This window comes from Buceros rhinoceros, unplaced genomic scaffold (assembly GCF_000710305.1).
Source record: "Buceros rhinoceros silvestris isolate BGI_N320 unplaced genomic scaffold, ASM71030v1 scaffold9583, whole genome shotgun sequence".
NCBI classification, from domain to species: domain Eukaryota; kingdom Metazoa; phylum Chordata; class Aves; order Bucerotiformes; family Bucerotidae; genus Buceros; species Buceros rhinoceros.
In genome coordinates this window covers 36,769-54,886 of record NW_010404219.1, presented here as the reverse complement: position 1 = coordinate 54,886, position 18,118 = coordinate 36,769, and the positions used below count along the sequence as shown (strand labels likewise).

Below are 18,118 nucleotides of genomic sequence, written 5' to 3'. Positions count from 1 at the left end.
GGAAGAGGTTTAATGTGTGTGAAATGGATTAATTGTAGTAAAGAATTAGGGTGATGTCTAATGGCTTGGGAAAACTTCTATGCATAGCTACTTTACAAAGCATTCTGTTTGCATGGTGTCTGTTCTGTACGTCAGAGGGTGTATTGCACCCTGGAGTGTACAGATGGAGCACTTAGAAGCTTTTCATGCATCACAATAGATAATAATTTTTGTGGACTGGTTTAGAGCTTCTCAAATGCAGCAACGGTGCCTAATTTAAATTGGGATATGCTTATTACAAATTTTTGATCACTTGGCAAGATTCAAGCTCAGTTTTTGCTTCACCAAGGCCTTGGTTTTATTGCTGGTAACAGAATGTCATCTGCCAGACTATGATTCTCTGAAAATATATGTAACATTGGAAATGGAATCTTAGATCATCATGGCAGTGGGGTTACAGGAGTAACATGGAGTTACAGTGTGAGCTCATTTTTTTTAAAGTGTTCAGTTGGTTATTTTTTTTCTTGTTTCTAGACTGCAGGAGAAAGTCCAAGAGACCATAGAAGCACTCAGGTTGGCTGGTATCAAAGTTTGGGTACTCACTGGAGATAAGCATGAAACGGCTGTTAGCGTCAGTTTATCGTGTGGACACTTTCACAGAACAATGAACATCCTTGAGCTTGTGCAACACAAGTCAGACAGTACATGTGCAGAACAACTGAGGCAGCTAGCCAAGAGGTAAAACATCTGGGATGTCATTATCTCAGTGATGATCTTAGCTTAGTTTCTTTTATTTTCCAATTTTGTGACTGTTTCTTTGGTGTGTGTGCCAAGCATATCAGGTTGCCTTTTTAAAAAAATTATTTATTAATATAATAACAGGCTTGATGTAGCAGTGTGTCTAACAGGCTAAGTTCTTTGTTTATTATATGGGCAACCACATAGTTCATAACAAAATATAAAGTTTTCTGTCACACCAATACCAAGCCAACATTTTTGTCCCTGAATAGAATAAAGGAAGACCATGTTATCCAGCATGGACTGGTTGTGGATGGGACCAGCCTTTCTCTTGCACTCAGGGAACATGAAAAACTGTTCATGGAAGTATGCAAAAACTGTTCTGCAGTGTTGTGCTGTCGCATGGCACCGCTTCAGAAAGCAAAGGTAAGAGAGAATATAATTAGGATTGTCATGTATTTTTATCATGCTTTCAGGAGCAAGCATTTGCCTCCTTAAGGAGGCAAGGATTTCTGAAACCACTTTGTTTGCCTGACTTTTGTGTGACTCCCGAGTCCTTGTTAAATTCAATTGATCTGAAGTAGTTTGCTCAGAAGTTTATGGGCATTTGAGAAAATTTGCAGGTGGGTGGAGGAGTGTCAAAGTACTGCCACCAGGCAAGAAAAAGGCCAATCTTTAATCAGCCTCTTGAGTGTTGTGTAAGGCGGTAGCTATCCTGGTGACCTGGTGATCCTGTAGCTATCCTGATGATGCATGGTTTTGCATTGCCTGTTCCATCACTACTCCTAACCAAAAAAGCTAAACGGAGAATTCATGAAGCTGTAGAGGAAAATGTGTTTCTCTAAAGACTGAAAAATACCCAAGTTTGAGGAGGAAGCAGAAGAGAATTTGAGCTCTGACCTCCAGGGGAGGTTTGCCTCTCTTCTAAGATGATTTTTCCTTCACATTTATTTAATTTTACTCAAATACAGGTCAGATAAAATTCAAATTCAGATTTTGTGGTTTATTTTTTTACTCGAGAAAGCTAAGCTCCAAAGAGCTATAATATTTACTTTTTTCTTTTAAAATTTTCCCAATTCATTTTATGCTTATCTTCCTTTTTTCCCCACTAATATTCAGTTGTATTACCTGTATTAGAGGGTTTTTTTAAATTCATTATACTTTTAATTTTTCTGTATGCTTTAGAGGCTTTTTGCATGTATTTTCAGTAATAGAAAACCTGTTGGATGTGCCCACTTTATGCACACTTTTAGCTGAGGTTTTTGCCATCCCCTCCCTTTAAGGTGTAATTATTTGCCTCTGTTCTGTTCCTTGTTCTGATTTTGTCATTTAATTTGATTTATAATGTGTTTTGTACTGCCAGATTTGGCAGATAGCAGCTAATAATGTTTTCCTTAATTCTTACCCTGTCCAGCAGATCATCCCCTTTATTTCCTGTGTTTTGACATGAAGTACAGTAAAACCTAATTTTGATGGCAATGACTTTTTAATTACCTCTTAGAAATGGGGAACCTTTAAACTTGAATATTAATACCTGCAGTTACAGAATGTATTCCCTCCATCAGATGGATTTCTGAGCTCTGGGCTGTACTTAATCACCATTTTGTTCCTCATCTGAAGTGAGTTACCACTTCTGTGAATCGGATAGAACTCAGTTATTTGAATACAGTCGTTTGTGTCTAATTAACTTCACGTAGCTCTGTTGATGTTTCCGCTTTGAGTTCTCTGGAACTTGCAGAATGAGAGAACATTTTAGGTTGGAAGGGGCCGTTAAAGATCATCTAGTCCACCCTCCCTGCGTGAGCAGGGACATCTTTAGCTAGATCAGGTTGCCCAGAGCCCTGGCCAACCTCACCTAGAATGTTTCCAGAGATGGGGCATCTACCACCTCTCTGGGCAACCTGTGCCAGTGTTCCACCACCATCACTGTAAAAATTTCTTCCTTATACCTAGTCTAAATCTCCCGCTTTTAGCTTAAAGCCAACACCCCTTGTCCTATCACAGCAGGCCTTGCTAAAAGGATTGTCACCGTTTTTCTTTTAAGCTCCCTTTAAGTACTGGAAGGACCATATCAAAGGCTTTACTGAAGTGTCCGAACAGATGGCATCCGTGTTCAAGTTTCTCAGGTGGTCGCGAATCTCATCTTCTCTTACAGTGTGAGAGACTTTGCCCCACTGGTGCCTGTCTTGCAGCCCATCACTTGGGGGAGGTGTGAGAAGAGAGGTTGTTAGTGAAGACTGAGGCAAAAAACTTGCTGAGTACCTCAGCCACCTTCTTGTCTGTTGTTACAAGTTGCCAGTCTTGCTCATCAGAGGAGGTACTCTTTCCTTAACCTTACTTTTCTGGCTGACCTACCTGTAGAACACCTTCTTATTATTCTTTGCATCCCTTGCCAAGTTCAGCTCCAGCCATGCCTTGGTGTTCCTGACCTCATCCCTGCACAACCAGGCAGTGTCTCTGTACTCTTCCCAGGATACCTGTCCTTGCTTCCACTGCCTGTGCAGTTCCTTCTTGCTCTTTAGTTTGACCAGCAGGTCTCGACTCAGCCATTCCAGTCTCTTCCCTTCCTTGCCTGATTTCTTACTCCTGGGAACTGAGATCTCACACTCTATAGAACACATCCTCTAAGGTCTGCCAGCTCTGTTCTGCTCCCTTGTCCCTGAGGGCTGTTTCCCAAAAGGTCTTGTTGACTAACTCTTTGAAGAGCTGGAAGTTTGCTTTCTTAAAATTTACTCTTTGTCTGACTCATGTCCCTCAGGACTGTGAACTCTACCAATCATCATAGCAGCCCAGGCTGCCTCCAATCTTGACATTACAGATGAGCTCACTTGCTTTGGTGATCATCAGGTCTGGTATTGCATCCCCTCTGGTGGGGTTGTCTATGTTTGTCTGTGTCTGGTGGGGCTTAAGAAGCTAATCTGCGCTGCACTCCGTGAGTCTTCTGGATTGCCTACAGCTCGCTGTGCTGCTTTTCCTGCAGATGTCAGAGTGGTTGAAGTCCCTCCACAGGACAAGAGCCTGAAATACAGTAATTTTTCATTGATAAATATTTTTCTTTCTAGAAAGCCTTCTGGATCTACTTTCATGCTTTTACCCCTGCAGCCCATTTGCAACTGAATTAATGAAGCTTCTACCTTTAGTTATGAGCTGTCTGGGAGGTTAATGACTTACTAATTCTCCTTAACCACAAGCCTCATTGAACTAACTCCTCTTTATTTAGAATATTGTTGGCAATTCCATTGAAGATCTGTTTTGTTTCTGCAAAGAGGAGGATATCTCTGGTGTTTTGAGGATTTCAGGGCCTTGTATGTAAACAGTTTTTTTCCTTTTTCTGTCATGTCTTCTGTGACTTTTCCAGCTGGTGATAATGAAGTTGCTTGAAAAAGCCTTTTTTTCCTAAGAAAAACATGATCTTCGAGCTAATACACCGGGTTTTTTTCAGATTCCTCTTTTACACTGATTAGTTCCATTAATTGAAAGTGTGAAGAATCTGGACGTGTTTAGCAAAGGACATTAAATTTGAATTACTCCCCAAGTAAATTTTCAGTTTCAACTTTTACTTGACTGTTTTGTATGATAAAGCACCAAATCAAGAGTCGTAAAAGAACATTTGCTTATTTTGGTGTTCTTATTTAAAAGTCAGACATATTTAAATAAGGCTTGTGCCCCAAAGCAAGCAGCTTTGCAAAAAGAGAATTTGCACATGCGATATGCCAAAGATGTTTTTCACCCAAGTGTGCACATTTCTAAAAGGTACTAATTAAATTTGCAGGTAGGTGACTAACTGAGGAACTTGGGAATGAGTGGTGTGGTTTTTAGATTAGACAGTCTACCTACAAAACTTCTTCCCTTTATTGTTTGGTTTTTTCTTTTCCAGGTAGTGCGACTGTTAAAAACATCTCCAGAGAAACCTATAACATTAGCGATCGGTGATGGTGCTAATGATGTGAGCATGATACAAGAAGCACATGTTGGCATAGGTAACTTTCTTTTGTCGGAAGAGATACGGGCAAATAAGGCACAAATTTTAGTAGCGGCATAGATCATGAGCAGTGTTTATGAACAGCTACACTTCTAATGTTTTTGCATCTGTGAATGACAGGGTGTCAATCTGAGTCATCTGTCGTAGCAGAGTTCTAGTGAAATTTCAAATTTAAGGCTGTTAGCTTTCAGAAGTCTTAGGTTTGTTGTGTAGTCTACCAGTAATCAGAGATCCTGCTTGATGCTGTCTTGAGAACAGCAAAGTTTCTCTGTAAATCAGGGATCTCTGTACATCTCAGAAGTTCTCTGCTTCCTCTGCTGGGAGAGGGTATCTCCAGCTTCAGACAGTCAGGTCCCAAGTTCCTGTGTAAACTTGGCCTTTAAACCTTTCTTTGTGCTAAGCTGCCACTGTTCGCACCACATCTGTATCACTGTAGAAATGCCATTTATGTCCAGTTTGTCTCTGAGGAGAAGGCTTTCATTACATCTCTTCAGAGACTGCTACTGATTCTCAGCTATGTTGATAGTTTCCTCTGTTTATATTGTCTTCTGTTACCTGGCCAGGACCCTCTTTAGACTTTTTTTTTCTGCTCTATTGCGTAACTGAGTACAGAGCAAAACCATACATTGGTACCTCTCACATGGTGTTTGGCATTTCCTTTTCTGACTCTGGATGGTGTTTGTTACAGTAGTAAATGCTGAAGGTTCTTAAATAAGCCAGTGGTAATCAGGATGTTCCATCTGGGATTGAAAAGGTGTATGTGATGTTTGTCATGTAAGTCGCGTGGCCATGATTTTTAAGACCATGGGTATAGATAGCCTACCTGAGAAGGTTACAGGCAAGTAGCAAATGATGCTTTATTCTACAGCTAGTTCATCCACTACCTGAAGGTAATTAAAAATAAAATTATCCAAGTTTTTATTAACATTTTAAAATACCAGGTAATGTGTAGCATATTAGAAACTACGTACGCGCTGGTCAGAACTAGTTAGACTTTTTCATCAAGGGTGATCAAAAGCAACCAGCACTTTTAAGTGTCTGATTTCAAGAATCCTGTGCCACTTTTCTTCTGTAAAAGAGCATTTTGTGTTCTCTGTATTCTTATCCTAATCTTAGTTTTTAGAAATTAATTTGTGTTCAGCTGTGAAAAGCATTCTCAGCCCATCAGATTCAGTAAACTGCTATTGCAACAGCATTTCTTTTATTCTGCTGGTGAGTATAGGTCATGTGTTATTGCCAGGAAGTACTGTAAGAAAAACCTTTCTGAAGTAAATAATAGTAATAAATAAATTGATAATGGACAATTGATAACAGTTTGCTTGGTTTGGGAATTTTGGGTTTGTATGTGTGTTGTTATTTCTGTATCTTCCCATAAATCTTTTCTTAAGCACAACTTACAGAAATAGTTTGGTTTTGTTTTGTTTTTTTAATCAAATCAGCATGCAGTGAGCCACTTCCTGTAGTTTTAAGTGCCAGGAATAATGCTGCCTTTTGGAAGGGAAAGTTGCTGAAGCCTTTGTGATGTTGAAGTGTGGGAAAACAGAACTGTAGCTTCACGTAATGTTTAACCTGTTTTCTGTTCTTCCCTAAATGTTACAGGCATCATGGGCAAGGAAGGAAGACAAGCTGTAAGAAACAGTGACTATGCAATAGCACGGTTTAAATTCCTCTCCAAGTTGCTTTTTGTTCATGGGCACCTTTACTATATTAGAATAGCAACCCTTGTACAGTACTTTTTTTATAAGGTAAGTCTTCAGAGAGTGCCAGTGAAGTTCACAGAAAAATGCGTAGCTTTTTCCCAGCAAGAAATTTATTTCAGATCTAAGATTTTTTTGTGGGGAACAGGTTAAGTATTTGTGTTCAGACAGGGTTTCTGTGTTTTTTATCTGTTTTTTTTATCTTACAACCAAACACAGTAGTTCTTGAGCTTGAAATTAAATGCATTCTTTAGCAAGATGTAAAACTATAACCTTTTTTGTTCACTGATTTAATATGAGCCATTTATCTTTCGTAAAATGAAAAAGGAGCACAAGAAGTAGTTGAGGAAGGGAGGGGCCTCTGAAAATGTGTTTGGAGGGAGAGCATGCTTTTTGCTGGCAGACTCACCTTAAGAAAACTTAATAGTCCCAGCCTTGACTTAAATCCCGAGGTGAACCACTGCAAGGGAAGTCAGCACCAGGGCCTAAATGATCTTTGGATCCCCCTCAGGGTGCTATGGCATGGAGCAGCCGGGTGAGCTTAACCAAAATGCTAGAGGTGAGGGGTGGGGGAAAGGGCCTGGGAGCTCAGTCCTGGACTGAGGTGTTTGAAATGATAAAATGTCTGTTTTGTTCTTCTTATCTTCTTTTTATAGTTGATCATTAGTTTTGATGAGAAATCAAAATTCACTCACTTACTTGGAATTTGTGAGATTCTAGCATTGGCCAGCAAGCTCCTTTTTATCTTCCGTTGTTTGCTTTTTAAAGATAACAGCCTGGTATTAAGTTTTAGTTTCTGTTTTGTCTACTGCTATGCAAAAAGCTCACGTGAGCAGGGCATGAGCTTTTTGGAAGGAAATGTGGAAACTGTTTTGCAAAGGATTTCTTGAAAAGAAACTGAGGGGAACATGGATGGGTTTCTCCTCCTTTAATACTACTCGTACTACCATAATGAGATGTGTTCTTCAAGCACATATAATTAGGTTTATACTTTTCAGGTTGGTTGTCCCACAGTACAAACAAAATACACTCTCAAGCAAAGCATATTGCTTCATTTTGCCAAGTAAAGTGCTGAAATGCTTTATGCTCTCCTGTGTATTTTTATGAGCTTGTAAGAGTTAGCAATTTGTTTTAGGAATTAACTACTTCACTTTTCTTTTTTCAGAATGTGTGCTTTATTACACCACAATTTTTATATCAGTTCTTCTGTTTGTTTTCACAACAAGTAAGTATTGGACGCCTTACATCTTGGTAAATGGGTATGAAACACTCAGGGTAAATAATTTAAAAAATGGGAAAGGGCTACGCAGGAGTGGCACAGATTTCACACTTAACGAATACCCAGTTCATTTTCTATATTTGATAACTTCATATTACTAGATGGTTATGTGAGTGTAGTTTTTTCTCCTAACTAGTAAACTCACATAATTAATGCTTTGTTGCTGCTATTAGTGTGCTAGTAAATTTTCATAAATATAAACAACTTCTTTCTTTACAAGACTCAATTTTTGTTTCTATTTTCAGACGCTCTATGACAGCGTATACCTGACTTTGTACAATATTTGTTTCACTTCCTTGCCTGTCCTCATATACAGTCTTTTTGAACAGCATGTGCATCCGCATGTATTGCAGAGTAAACCTGTGCTCTATCGGTACGTATATCTGACATGTATTGCCACGGTAGCGCATCAGAACAACAGTGGTATCTGCAGAAGCCTGAACTTGCTGTTACACATCCCTACAGTGTTTTTATCTGTAACTTAATGCAATTTGTAGTAACTATCTTGATGAAGAAGAACTGCAGCTGCGTAGTTTTCATCCTGTAAGTTATTTAACATGGGTATTTTAAGAGAAACAAGTTTTATGTCAGTCTCGTTAAGACTGGAGCACTTAGCATAGATGATTGGCAGCCTTCTCTTGCATTACGCGTAGGAGGTGAAAATCACTGACACACAAATGAAAAAATAGGTTGCTGTGGTTAGGGGAACCACCACAGAAAACGCTTTACTAAGAGGGGAAGTGATTTCCTGTAGAACTAGATGTCTTCTCTGTGGTGGCATGTTTCACTGTGTACTGCTTTTTGAAGAAAAAGTATGTATTACTGTAAAAAAGAGATGTTTCTTAGATGTTTCTCTTTTCCGAAAAGTCTTTTAAGCAGAACAAGGGGCAAGTATCAGGAGATATGGCATTTTCTTCCTTTTGTAATTCCACCTCCAGGGAGAAGAATTTTAATTTGTGCTATTCTGAATCTGACCCATTGGAGACCCTTGCCATTGATGATCCCTGCATAAAAATCATAAGAGCTCCGAGTTCTTTTTTTCCCTATGATTTAATGTACTTTTTTCATATGTCAGCATTCATCAAATGTATCTCAGTGCTCTTGAAAGTTACATTTATTCCAAGTGGTTGCAGCCATGCGGTGTGAATAGCTGATAGGTTATATAAAGACTGAAGTCCCAAATCTGTTTGACTTTTTTTCTGCAGAGACATCAGTAAAAATGCACATCTGGGGTTTAAACCATTTCTTTACTGGACCATCTTGGGCTTCTTTCATGCATTTGTTTTCTTTTATGGCTCTTATCTTCTAATGGGAGAAGACACTTCTCTGCTGGGAAATGGCCAGGTATGATATCATAGGAATTATTCTACTACTGTATTTTTTGGTGGTATTTCTTAATTTTTTTTTTAATCCTCTGTGTCAGAAAAATCTAGGATTTTTATTTTTATATTGTTTTTATGAACTACATAATTACCAAAGATGCTTTTCCAATATGCTGAAGAGTGTGTGCTTTCAAGAGTAAGATTGCTCATGTAGAAACTGTAAGGCATGTTGTCAGAAAGTGTGTTGTCCTTGAAGAACATACCGTTCAAATAATAAATGTATTATGGTTGTCTTAAACTTACTTTGTATACTGTTTTTGTCAAAATCACATATCATAACTTCAGTAAATGAGAATTTATATGCATTCATTCAAAACTCTTTTGAGTTGAATCTAATTGCTGTGTCAAGCAATGGCTTTCCTTTAGCATATATTAGAAAATTACGCTTAAATCTGAAAGTTGCCAAAAGTCTTAAAGCTTCTCCTGAAAATGTATTATTTTAATTACTCAGAACTTTTAAAGATTAAGTGGTGTAAGCTGCTTTTTAAATTACACTGTTTATTCAATAGATGTTTTTAGGACAATGATGTAATGAAATCATCACTAATTTGATGCTCTCATAAACGTATTAAATTTCACAGGAAAAATCACATTAAAAAAAATCTAGAGCTTAGATGAAACCATTACAGTTTGCTTCCTCATTTGCCTCATTCTGAGTTAGTTAGCCCAATTTGGAACAGTTAGATAATGTTTCTTCTTTCACAGCTGTTAGGGGTAGTGATGCAAAATGCCTTTGCTTCTCTCATTATGCCATTCTTACTACTGATGTGAAGTGCTGGCTGATTCCTGTGTAGTGCTTGGTAGAGTTGCGAGTTACAGCACAAGGCACAAAAATAGCACCGTGCTGTATTCACAGTGGTCAGCCTGTTGGTAGGGGGTGGGTGTGAGCTCAGGAGGTTTAGCCAAAAAAAAAAGGTTTTTCATAAACTGGTGTATAGACAATGACCAGGATTGTCTTCAGTGACTAACATCAGAGAGCATGTGAACTGGAGGTCAGCATCCCTGCAGCGAGGAGCAGAAAAGAGGGTTAACCTCAAGATATTTAAAAAATACTCAGTGGATGAGGAAATAAAGCTTTCGGATGCCCTTTGGCTTCTCACGTTCTGAGATGTGACTTAAAGTCTTAGAATTTATGTGGTGTTACTCTCTACCTCTCTGTGTTTGCTAAAAGGTGGTTATTGGAACTGGTAGAACTGTGTGTTGCAGTAAAGGATTTGTGGTGCATAAAGTATGTTGCAAATTTAATGTGTGCCTGAAAAGCCAAAGTGAAGGGCAAGAGAAGCTCCTGTGCTGCTGAAGAGCTTTCTGGTAGGAAGTCCTCAAGAAGTGATCCCTTTGCAGTCTCGGTTTGGAGCAAAGCAGCATAGAAAAGATTGTAGATAATTTGTTAATTCTGGTGGTTTGTTAGGCTTACCTCAACACATCCTGCAACAACTTGATCTTTTAGTTCTTTCTTTCTCCCCCCTTTTTCATGCTGTGCATGTCATCAGATATTGAAACCTAACAGGCAAATGGTAAGAGTTTAGAAGAGGAGGAGATACAATATTTTGTATCTGTTACTTCACAGTATTAAAGGATGCAGCATCCGCAGTGTAAATGTGTTCAAAAATAAAATGGTGGCAAGAACGTGTTCACGTTCTTTCACGTAGCAGTCTAACTCTGTGACTGTTAAGAGCAGTGTTAGCAAAGACACTTTCTTTCACAGGTCACACAAGAGCAGGAGTCTGATTTTACTTTAAGGCGGTTATTGCAGTAGTTAACAGCAAGCTTGTGGCTTGTGAAACATCACCATCAGAATGAAAAGTAAATAGAAGGCTTCAGAATACGTGTTATAGCAAAGGTCTTTAAAATTATCAGTAAATCCAGACTCACGGCTGCCTCAATTTGTACCTTGAGTGAAGATGAGAAAGCAATTGTGAGATCTATCATCAGGCAGTTGGGATTTTTTCTGTCAGACTCTGTAACAAGGACTACAACTGTGCGAATCCCAGTTCCGTGCCTCTGTGCTGTACTAACAAATCAACTCGAGGATGACTTTGATTGCCTGTCTGCATGTGGTGCCTTCCTCCTTGCCTGCTTACTCTGCTGCTGGTAAAGACAGAGTTGAGGGCTTGGTCGCTGGTCAGTGTGACAGTGGCAGAAATGGCAACGAAACAGCAGTGTCTTCAGTTTCAGCACCCAGACTGCTTACAAGGGAGAGCAGTGGGACCTGTTGTAGACGGGTAGTGCGTGTCCGAGTGGCATGTGTGTAGGTAGATTACAAACTCAGCACCCCCGCTTGGTTGTCAGAGCTGAGATTTTATTGTTGTAGAACTTGTTCAGAGTTTTAATAGTTAATTTATATGGACAAGAGAATACAAAAGTGATAGATCCAGCATTAGAATTGAAGCTTAGTTTTGTGTTTATTAGCCTTGAAACAAAGTGTCTTTTCCTTAGAGTTTTCTTTGAAAAATACAATGGCACCATTATTTTTGAATTGTAAAATTGTGCTTGGGATAAAAAGTGAACCCTCAGGTGATGCTGCATGTTGAAAATGATCTGGAAATGTTTAAACTTAAAGTGTTTTGCACTTACATTAAAGTGAATACATTCTACCCAAAACTTGCTTTCTGTTGGATACTTAATTGATCGAATTGGTATCTTCATTTCCCTATCATTTCATGTTACTGTTTTGGACTTTCTTCATATGTCATGAAGCCTTTGTGGTTTTAAACTAAGAAGAAAGATGACTTGTGGGTTGTTAATTTTGCTCTTATCATAAGCTGTGCTTTTTTTTCTAGTAGTTTGTGCTTTATCCTTCTCGCTTTTCCATGATGATTAGATGTCACAAGCTAATGTCCACAGACATGTTTCATTACTATAGCTGACTTAAGAAGAACCTTAACTTGCCATGAATGCTTTTAACAATTTTTTTTTTTCTTCAATGATTTTTGCCTTGTTGTTTTCTTAGATGTTTGGGAACTGGACATTTGGTACTTTGGTCTTCACCGTTATGGTTATAACTGTTACGATGAAGGTATGATACTATACGACTTACTCTCTGTGTTTGGATCTATGATAGAGCAACAATTTAAAATTGTTTCACAAGTTATACAGAAGTAGTTGATTCTTGAGGATTCCAGACAATTAATTTTGTGTTTGGTTTCAGTGGTTAAAATTTGTGGTTAAAATTTTGGTTAAAATTTTTCTTTGTAGTTATTGCATGTTACCACAACATTTAGTGGTTGAGCTGGAAGTTCATAGGTGCATTCAGACCAGTCTTTATCATTTTCTGTGAAGTGGGGGGAAGAGGATAATCACTGAAATTATTTTTATTTTAGATGGCCCTAGAAACTCACTTCTGGACGTGGATAAACCATCTTGTTACTTGGGGATCCATTGTATTTTATTTCATATTCTCCTTGTTTTATGGGGGAATTATCTGGTGAGTGATTCCTTTTTTTTTATTTCTATAGCACATGCTATTGGTGAAACTATGAAAAAACATCAAAGTTATGTTCTACATCTTGCTCTGTGTTTTGTGACAGGTGTTAGAAAATAAATTTTTTAACTCTAGAGTGACCACTCTCCCTTGGTGATTGTTTTAGAAATTCAAGCGATGCTGCTAAGCTGTCCTGTGCTCAAGGACAGGCATTACTCGTCTCTGGCAGCCTGTGACTGTAAAGGCATTTTGTTTTTAAAAAGTAGAGAGGTTTCCAGAGGCGCTATGTAATAGGTGAATGTTGGCCGTAGAAATCGAGATGCTGGGGTTTGAATTGGTGAAGTCATTTATTTTTGCTTATGTTTTGTGATCTTGGAGGTATAGGATGGTGACTGGTTTCCTGCAACGCAATTTAAAGCTAAACCAGAATGTTTCCCTTAATACCCTCCTTCCCCAGAGGTTGTTCGCAGGTCAGGTCCAGCAGGTTGTGTTAGACTTCTTCATGGACACATGCAGTTGTAACTCTGCATGCTGAGAGACTTGCTGCTTGATGCAAAATAATACACACTTGAGCCTGCCTGTACTGTACTTCTGCTTCTAGAAGTTTCTTTTAGTAACTGCCACTTCTTTTAACTTTTCAGGCCATTTTTACATACCCAGGACATGTATTTTGTATTTGTTCAACTGTTGTCAAGTGGTTCTGCTTGGTTTGCCATAATCCTCATAGTAGTTGCTTGTTTGTTTATTGATGTTGTGAAGAAAGTGCTGTACAGACATCTACAACCAACGAGTACTGAAAAAGCTCAGGTAATGTTATGCTTTTGTATCCAACTTGAAGAACACATTTGTTAAAATCTGTCTTGTAAGGTAATCACTTTCCTGTGATACTTAATTATCCTTTTACCTTGCTGTCCTGTTTAATGCATAACAGTGCTCTCATTGCAAAACGTAATCGTTAATTTAAAATTACAAAAACGGCACCATTTTACAAGGAAATAATATTTATGTTTAAGTAATTGATGTTAACAATAATAGAATTATTTATAAAGGGATCACTTAGTCTTTTGCATCTCAGCTTGCAGCTGTAATAAAGGGATCATACTATGCATTTTTGTACTGCTTTAAAGGTGGTGACTTACCCTCATTTTTGTCTAGGTATTTGAAGCTCTCTCTTCAGCTGTAATTGTCACTGAATAGTTCTCAAAACACAATGAAAATAATAAATTTGAAAATTACTTTAGTAGGTCTTGTTTAGTATTTCTTAAATCATATCACGTGCCATGTATTTCGTTGTTGATTATGTAATTAAGGATAACTATCCGTGTGGCACTTTCATAAACTCATAGAAGAGGTCTAAAGATACGCTGTGATAACAGAATCTCCCTTCTGCCTGGCACAGGCTACAAGAAGTCCTTGAAATCACTCTGTTGAAGTTAGGCTGTCTTTTAGGTAAATGCCCCTCTGTGTTTGAGAGCTTTCTTCTTAAGGACAGTTAACGGAGAAGTCATCCTGACCCATTGTTCTCATAGTTACTGTCTCTGGTTTCAGCTTTCAGAAACTTCCATTAGCAGTTCTTTGTTTTATTCACAGTTAAGTTTGTGATTGAGTTAATTTTGTCAGTGAAGTCGATTGCACTTATCTTCTGACAAAAAGGTTGTTTTCCAGTCTCTCAATCATTCTTGTGTTTCTCCTGTAATCTTCACCATTCCTCAACCTCATCTTGAATTTTGCATTTCACCAGTGGACACAGTATTCCAGTACAGTGAACATTAGCTTCAAGTATGGAAAAAATGAATCCCCCAGCTGTATTCAGTTTGCAAAATAGTGTACATCGATAACCTGCTATCTTCTGCATCTTTTTCTCATCTGCAAGTGATTATCTAGGTGTCTTCCAGGTCCTTGATGAAAGGTCAAATAGCATAGGGCCAAAAAAAAAAAAAAGTGAAGGCAGATGAAGAATCCAGTTGACAAAGATATCCCCAAACACAGCAACCTTCTGAAGCCTGTTAGCAGCATTTAGTCTGATTGTGTGCCATATTGATTTTCTGGTGTCCTAGTTGCTTAATCCAAATTACACTGCACTACGTGCCATGCAGAACGCTTAACTGCATCACATCAGTACGGTCACCTTTAGCATCTAACCTTGTAATTACTTTGCTCTAAATGCATTCTGGGTTTCTTAAACTGTATTACCCTTCTAATTTGTGTGTTTAAAAAAAGCCGTGTGAGACACTTCTTAATTTGCCTAGGATCAAGATCATGCTGATAAACCTGTTGCTAGCTAAAATATCCCATTAGTCCCTTTCCAGAATGGGAATATTAGCTGCTTTTACCAGTCTTGGGATTTAGTAGCTTAAAGACAAGTTAAATAACCCCTAGTTTTCAGAAAACTCTTCAGCTAGACCTGGTAAGACTCTTCATTGCACTTTATTGCACTTTCTGGGTTAGAGTCTTGATTTAGGAAAAATTCTATAGGTAATGATACTTAACTTTTTTTTCCCCTTCAAAAACTAGTGGCTGTATTTATCGAACACTTTGCTTTCCTTCCTTCCTGTACATCAGCCATTTCTGTCTGCTTGGCAGTGATCAGTATGACTGTTGAGGTTTCTCATGTTCCTGAAGTACTTGAATTAAAGAACAAAAAGCCAGCATCATTTTTTTAATCCATTTACTACTTGTTGCATTCTCTTACTTTCTGAATCAATTCTAAAAAATTTCCTGGTTCAATTTGCTTCCATTACTGTTGTGTCATCAAGGACACAGGCGGACTTCTTATTTTTAAGGAACCTTGATGAATGTCTAACACCTTTCCTGTGGCTATAGCTTGATTCATAGCTGTGGGGATTTTGCTTTGTGCACGTCTATATAGTCATCTTCACACACCCCAACCCTTATTCCCATCTACTTTTTCCATTTGACAGTGTCAGCACGAGGCTCTATGTTTACCAAAATGAAGTGCTTTTTCTGAAAACACTTTATTCCTGATACTGCGAAGTCAAGGTACCTAAAACCTGATTTGACCAGAAGTGCTTCAGCAGCCATTCAGTGGTTAGCGAAATCACAGTTAAAACTGTGTTTGCAGAAAGAAGGCACCTGTTTGTTCTGTTCTTGAGGTTTAATCTGTTGAGATTTTTCCCACTCTTCCTTCTGACAGGACAATCAACCCCACTGAATTTCGTTGGCCATTCTTGTACTGAGGCAGTAGAGCCCATTCACTGGGCTCTGATGAGCAGTTGATCAACTTAGCACATTTATTGTCAAGAAATGACAGAATGCTTCTACCACAATAATACCTCATTAAGTTGTTTAAAATTTCTAGGAAATATTTTTCTTTCAATTTTGAAGCAGAGGAAAGGACTCTGACTAATGTCCTAAACGCTAAGGAATTTTCTGTGCGAGTCATTGAAAAAGCGAATGTGGAACTTTGCATATTGCCCTTTTAAATGTGTTTTTTGTAGTGTAGGTGCACTCTCTGTATAACTTAATATTTTTAATGATTCATTTTTAGTTGTAGGATTCAATTAGTATATTTGCATATAAGGGGAAAGAAAAAGTTCAGTTTCCAGTTTTTATCAGGGCAAGATAAATTGTTACATGAATTAATCATTGATTTTTAAATCGCAGCTGTTTAAGTTACTTGTTTCTGTCCACCATCTCTCAAATTCTAAAATATTCCCAGGGCAGTGAGACAGGCATAGATGTCTCAACTGAAAGTGCTTGCCCCTATTGTAATTTTTCAGAGACTAAGAGCACACTAGTTGTGCGGGTTATCCAGCTTAGTGCTCAGAATTCACTGCATCTGTAGGCATTTGCCTTACTCAGTATATAAGGAACCTGACTTCATATCGTTTATTTAGTATAAGGTCATAACATCAACAGTCAAGGTGTCTCTCATCTGTGAGAGTGACAATCTGTCCCATGTTACATTTAGCTAAGTTACTCAGAAGAGAGCAAAGAAATGTCACTGGTACGAGAGAGAAACACTCCAGAAACTGTGCTGAAGATAAACTTTTAAATGTAAATATCGTTTTGTCACAACAACTTAAAAATATAAACCTGTTCCCTCTTGGGAAGTCAGTATATTAAAAACTTGGCAGGCAAAGATGAGTAGGCTTTAGAAGGAGGAATTTGGTTAACTTCACCTTCCTTGATGCACTTAGGGTGCATGTGTGTAAATTTTTTTTTTTTTTTTCCTGTGTTCCAAGGCTTGGGTTTTTTTTAGCTGGCCTTAAAGAAAATCCATCTTATGTTGGGCTTAGGTCTGTTGCCCTGAAGTAGCTTCTGGGTAACTTCTGACTGTAGGTGTGTTAATAGAATCATACAGAAGGAAGCGGATAGAAAGGTAAATCTGAATCAAAACGTAAGTCTTTGGCTAAATATAAATCACAGCGTTATTGAGACGAGAAAGTAATACTGAATAAAGGTGTCTGGTAAGGAGTAGGTGTAAAAGTGCATAGGCCTTTTTTCTCTCTGTGAAAGCTGAGGTACACTTGAGAGTGGTCCTACCAAACAATAACTGGCTGTGACAATCCCAGGAGTTGTCCTGAAGGTACCGGGCTTGTGTTCTGTATATGATGTGTTTTCCACTTGAATAACAATGTCTTGTCCTGTGTCTTTCTCTTAGAAAATTACTGCTGCTACTTACTGACATGTATGTTCCATCCCTTCTCTGTCCAATTGTAGATGTACTCCAACAGAGTTGCTTTAAGTGACGAGTTCATCGCACTGCAGCCATTGTCCAGGGCAAGGAATCAGCTGAGCAAAATTAGGTAGAGTAGGAGGGACAGTTCCTCATCAACTCTTATGCATGCTGAAGGTGAACTAACCAGTGCTGAGAGAGATGGGAAGAGGCATGAATGTTAGTGGGTTGAGAGGGCAATACCTCTAGTGCAGATACATTCAGTTTGGTTGTTTCTTGGCTTTGCTCTGTGGTTTTGAGCCAAATGCTTCTCCTAAGTAGCATGTGTTGGACGTGCTTTTTTAAGGAAGAAACATCCCTAGCATGATGCTCAACTTTCAGAATACAGACCTAGCTCTTCTTGCATCTGTTTTTGAATAATCACAGTTTCTGGCATGGTTACAATGCTTTTAATTTCTTTATGGTCAAAATTAACAGTGCTTTTTGCATGTTGGATAATTTCAGCTTTATAAGGCTGTGACAGGAAGGCCCATGTGTTCCAGGCAGCAATTTTGCCCATTTTAATTTGCTTTCACTTCTGTTGAAAGAGCAGGAGTTTAAGTTGGGGTGCCTATGTACACTTATGCAGCTAAGGCGCTTTGTGTTTGTTTTGTGCATCTATAAAGTGAGTGTTGTTTGTTTTCAATGTGTATAGATACATATTCCTAGAGGTATTTGGCCACAAAGTCCTAGAAAATTAATTCAAAAAAAGATCAAAGCATACATGTATCTGTTTAGGTGAGCCATTATGCTTCTGAAACTCTTCAAATGCGCTGAGTTCAGTACATGAAATGGTATCAAATGCTGATTCTCTTTTGTAGGACTAAACCATTTATATGCACCAGTACCGTCTTAATCTGTTTGTTTTATCCCACCTGTTATCTGCTCCTATATTCTACAGTGAGAATTAATGCACAGAACTGATTCTTTTTAAATATATATTTTAAGGTGACTGTGTTATT

General features: G+C 38.3%; 1 protein-coding gene across 1 annotated transcript in view; it reads left to right on the top strand.

Moving 5' to 3' along the window:
* Positions 1 to 18,118, top strand: part of ATP11B (ATPase, class VI, type 11B) — a 50,810-nt gene that overhangs the window by 22,185 nt on the left and 10,507 nt on the right. The window contains exons 18-27 of the mRNA XM_010133304.1: positions 514 to 717; positions 990 to 1,143; positions 4,595 to 4,697; positions 6,299 to 6,444; positions 7,562 to 7,621; positions 7,921 to 8,048; positions 8,881 to 9,019; positions 12,008 to 12,073; positions 12,378 to 12,481; positions 13,120 to 13,285. Of these exons, the coding sequence (XP_010131606.1) occupies positions 514 to 717; positions 990 to 1,143; positions 4,595 to 4,697; positions 6,299 to 6,444; positions 7,562 to 7,621; positions 7,921 to 8,048; positions 8,881 to 9,019; positions 12,008 to 12,073; positions 12,378 to 12,481; positions 13,120 to 13,285 (1,270 nt within the window). The remainder of the gene's footprint in view (positions 1 to 513; positions 718 to 989; positions 1,144 to 4,594; positions 4,698 to 6,298; positions 6,445 to 7,561; positions 7,622 to 7,920; positions 8,049 to 8,880; positions 9,020 to 12,007; positions 12,074 to 12,377; positions 12,482 to 13,119; positions 13,286 to 18,118) is intronic.